At 38.0% G+C, this 4,391-nt stretch overlaps 1 protein-coding gene across 1 annotated transcript in view; it reads right to left on the bottom strand.

Moving 5' to 3' along the window:
• Positions 1-777: 777 nt before the first annotated feature.
• LOC102193727 (glutamine synthetase-like) overlaps positions 778-4,391 on the bottom strand; it is a 5,684-nt gene continuing 2,070 nt past the window's right edge. The window contains exons 3-7 of the mRNA XM_005725658.2: positions 4,204-4,365; positions 3,976-4,122; positions 3,228-3,355; positions 1,795-1,994; positions 778-1,105 (exon numbers count right to left, since the gene is read on the bottom strand). Of these exons, the coding sequence (XP_005725715.1) occupies positions 799-1,105; positions 1,795-1,994; positions 3,228-3,355; positions 3,976-4,122; positions 4,204-4,365 (944 nt within the window). The 3' untranslated portion in view covers positions 778-798. The remainder of the gene's footprint in view (positions 1,106-1,794; positions 1,995-3,227; positions 3,356-3,975; positions 4,123-4,203; positions 4,366-4,391) is intronic.

Raw genomic sequence — 4,391 nt, forward strand, 5'->3', positions numbered from 1 at the left:
TCTGGGTCCCACACCACTTATTTGTGGAGAGATCAGGTTGGCAGAATGTACTTTGGCTAGTTTGTAAGTGTTTGGAAGGAGGAACTGCTATTTCAGATTTGTATGGTTACCAAGATGGTTGCCCCAAGCCACCTTAAGTAGAGAGAAATCAGATGTCTTACCAGTGGTAAAACAAGATAGGCAAGCTTGGAGATCCCATATGAGCCCAAAAGTAGCAGCTGCATCACGTTGATACTTGAAATAGGTATGCTATCAGGATGAAGGAGTGGTATCTCTGGCAGTAAGTGGGTAAAGTGGCAGTACAGCCAGCCTGTTCCACTGGAGGCAAAACTGGATAAGAGTAAGGCAAAGCCAGACTGGATGATACATATGATGCCAGCTGAGGTTTAGGCACTCAGCAAGAGTGCTAACAACAAATTCACTAATATGTAAGGACATTTCTACAACAGTCATACCAATGACAAGTGAAGTATATGGAGACTTTCTGACATAAATAGATAAGAAGACAATCATAGCACCATTATCTTTATTTCATTCCTCAGCGGTTACAGATGGAGCACAAGTTTAAAGTAGCAGTTATTAATAGTTTAGGGAGCATAGTGAGCAGTAATCGTTTGCAGCAGTATAGAGGCTCAGAGGAAAAACATACATCTACTTCCAGGCTTCTTCATCTTGTAGTGAATCCTTTTACTCCAGTTCAAGTTAACTCACAGACAGGTCTGTGTTGCTTTATACATTTTATATATATTATCCATGTTATACAAATTATATAATTTAAAAAAAGGCAGCACTTTTCTACTACTTGGCTCCTTTTTCTTCTTCTTCCAATAGGCAGGTTATGGCGATGGCCTTCGTCACTGCATACGGGTCACAGTTTGCTGCGGGACGGCGGTCCTCAAAGTACCCTTTCTTCTCTTGCCCCACCTGCCGTGGGATGCGGATGCTGGCACCTCGATTGGCCACTCCAGCAGAGAAGTCGTGGATGCTGGAGGTTTCGTGGAGACCTGTGAGGCGCCTGATGTTGTCCTTGCCTTCATGAGGGTCGTACACACGAATGTGCTCAGGGTGCTTTTTCCCCAGCTTATCGATAGCCTTCTCAATGTACCTGCCATCAAAGAAACATGTATTTTTACTGAAGTTTCCATTTATTACCATGTTTGAGAAGGCAGTATGTTGAGCATCAGTGAACAGTTGTTTAAGCATGATTAGTAAAGATTAAGACAGCATCACTCTTTTCTTCATATTTGCTTCTAAGAGGACATTATTGTAATTTTTAAATACAGGTCTTGAGCAACAGTTTTCCAGGTTTTCTGAAGGTCTTTCAAAGTTTTGCTCTGGATATTGACTGCTTTTTAAAACCATTTTGTAGTCAAGTCCTTGTATTTGATCATTTTCAGAGAATGTTTTATTTGGTTTTTTTGTTAAGCCACTGAAGACTTTTATCTATGAATCTCACTTAAGGGAATAACTTATTTACACCACAACTTAGGAAAGAACCAATTTAAAATTGTATCTTTGGGTAATTTGTTACTAGCAGTCAGTCACTTAAAAAAACACATAATTTCTTCCCGTTTCTTGAATCAAATTTATTGCATACATAGAGTATCCAATAAAGTATCTGGTGAGGGGATATAGTGCTGCATTTTATTTAATTTAAAGAAATACTTAAAATAAAAAATAATAAGAAAATACAAGCTGTTTTTAAGCTTTTCAAATGTGCCACTGGTCCTCCTTTTTGTAATAAAATGAAGAGCTTTTGTATGTGTATCTTTTGAAAGTTTGGAGTTTACTTACTGCAGTCCTCCTTCTTCCCTCATCTCCTTGGTGCTGACATTTGTGTGGCAACCAGTCCCATTCCAGTTGCCCTTCATGGGTTTGGGGTCCAGAGTTGCTACAACCCCGAAATCTTCACAGACACGGTGCAAAAGGAAACGTGAGACCCACAAATGGTCCCCCATCTCGATGCCCTCACAGGGGCCCACCTGGTATTCCCACTGAAGCCAGAGAAAAAGAAAGATGCAGAGACAAGAGGGAAATGTTCGAGGTGAAAACATTAACACTGTTAATAAATGATACGTTTAGCTAACTGCAATTTGATAGTTTTTTTTGACTGTTAGAAAACAAAGAAATTATAATGAGTAACATTTGCTAATCGCCTAGTATTTGCTTGGAAATCACTTGTGAATTATATTTATGTTTAATATTTATCTGTGTATTAAATTTCAGTTTTTTGAGCTCATCGGTGTTTTCTGCGTCATTGAGCTCATTTTTCTCTGAAGAATTTTGTTTTGTAATGTTGTTTTTTATATTTTTAGGTAGGTTGTTTTGAATGTTTTGGCTGCTGTACCAGAGTATTTCCCCAGGTTCTGGGATAAATAGCTTGTCTCATAAATATGTCATATGTTTGTAATATATAACAATATTTAGTCATCGTATTGTATCAAATTAACATTGTCTGAATTAACTGTAAAGTCATAACTAATGTTTGTATGTGGTCATTAAATACTGTTGAGCCATCCACTTTATTTGGACAGCTAATAAATTGTAAATAAAGTTGTAGCTGACTTTGTAGTCACTATAAACTATACTTGTTTTAAATTGCATTTCAGTAGGGAGGTTGTGCTGTTTTGCCTTTTGTTACTTTCTCTTTTGCTATCATTTTATTTTCTGTTTTAAACTAGCTGGTTAAGTTCAGGAATTGTGGTTCAAGTTTGGGGTGGGACTGTTTTCTTTATTGTGTGGCATCACTGGACTGTAGCAGCGTGAGTATTTCATAGAAAGCCATGTTATGCGTGGTATGTTGGGGAGGTGTACCCATCTACCCATCTTAATGTCACAAAACTTTTCTCGTCGACGCAAAAAGAAAAATGCAATGGCAACAAAAGAAATGTGATGCGACCTTTTCTGGGTGTTATAAAAATGAAACAAGAAGCTAAAAATCCAACTGGCAGAAATCCAAAGCAGGAGAACTAGAAGATAAGAATAGTTTTTAATTATTTCATGTTTTTCTGAATAAAACAACTCCGTGATGCCCTATAATGAAAAGGCTCATTGAGTAGTAATAAAAGATTTATTACTAACCAAAACTCAAGATCGCAGAAAAGTTAATGGCATAAAGAAACACAAAATACATTGTAACCAGTGATTAATAAATATTACATACATTTTATTAGCTATGTTTATTATAAAGTGCTACTGCCATGTATTGGAGTAGTACTTTCACTTACCTGAGATGGCATAACTTCAGCATTAGTACCGCAGATTTTGATCCCAGCATAGAGGCAGGCCTTGTAGTGGCACTCCACAATGTCCCTTCCATAAGCACTGTTGGCCCCCACCCCACAGTAGTAAGGACCTGAGGACACATGATGACACAAATGAAAAACCACAATATCAAGATACACTGTATGAAAACTGTACGACGGCTATAAACATTTAGGTTCTGAGCCTATAAAAAGTGCATTTGTGATGCTTGTTTTCAGACAAAAATTACAAACATTTACAATATGAAGTGTCTGAGAAATGATTTGTCTACTTCTTTTCTAACTTTACAGAAATCCTTTGCATAGCACTGACCACTGTGCTAACTTGAATAAAATAATGATAACATGTGGGAAAGAGAAGTGGGGTGCTCAGAGAATCTGAATGGATTTACAAGCTCCTTAAGAATGTGAAAGCCTTTGTTAAAGTTTAGAAACGTATCAGCTGTGCTAGTCTACTTTTGGTTTTGTTCCTTTTGTCTGATTTCATACCCTGTCATTCTTGGAAAGTGTCTGTTTTGTTTCTGAGAAATTCTGTCATTACCTCTGCTTCTCTGACTTTAAATGTAAATGTGTATCATTTTGTGGGATATTGCTTCACTCCACACTCTCCGTGACCCAGATAATAGCACAAGGATTTACCACAAGCTGGCAATGGGTTTGTCACTGCAGTATTTGTATAAAAAACAGTAAAAAAAAATGACAGCTCGGTTACCTTGGGGTGCTGGGAATCCATTTGGAGGCCAGCTAAATGGATGTCCATCTGTTCCCAGAAGTGTGTACTCCTGTTCCATACCGAACCAAATATGGTGCTCTTTGACCTTTTCCATCACTTTGTTGCAGCTTGCTCTGTGGTTAGTTTCTAAAATAAAAGTCAGAGCAGTCTATTATTATGATCTAAGACGATGTTAAGGGAAAAAAGCATGGACTGAAAAAAATGTACCAGCAGGTAAACGGTTGTACTTCAGGACCTCACAGAGAACCAGTTTATTGGGGTCAAGGTTGAATGGATCCCTGAACATGCAGACCGGGATGAGGTACATGTCACTGTTGGAGCCTTCGGCCTGGTAGGTGCTTGAGCCATCAAAGTTCCACTCAGGTATTTCTAAAAATAGAGACTTCTTATTACTC

The sequence above is a fragment of the Pundamilia nyererei genome, unplaced genomic scaffold (assembly GCF_000239375.1).
Source record: "Pundamilia nyererei isolate P.nyererei 1_Seehausen unplaced genomic scaffold, PunNye1.0 scaffold00016, whole genome shotgun sequence".
In the NCBI taxonomy this organism is placed as follows: Eukaryota; Metazoa; Chordata; class Actinopteri; order Cichliformes; family Cichlidae; genus Pundamilia; species Pundamilia nyererei.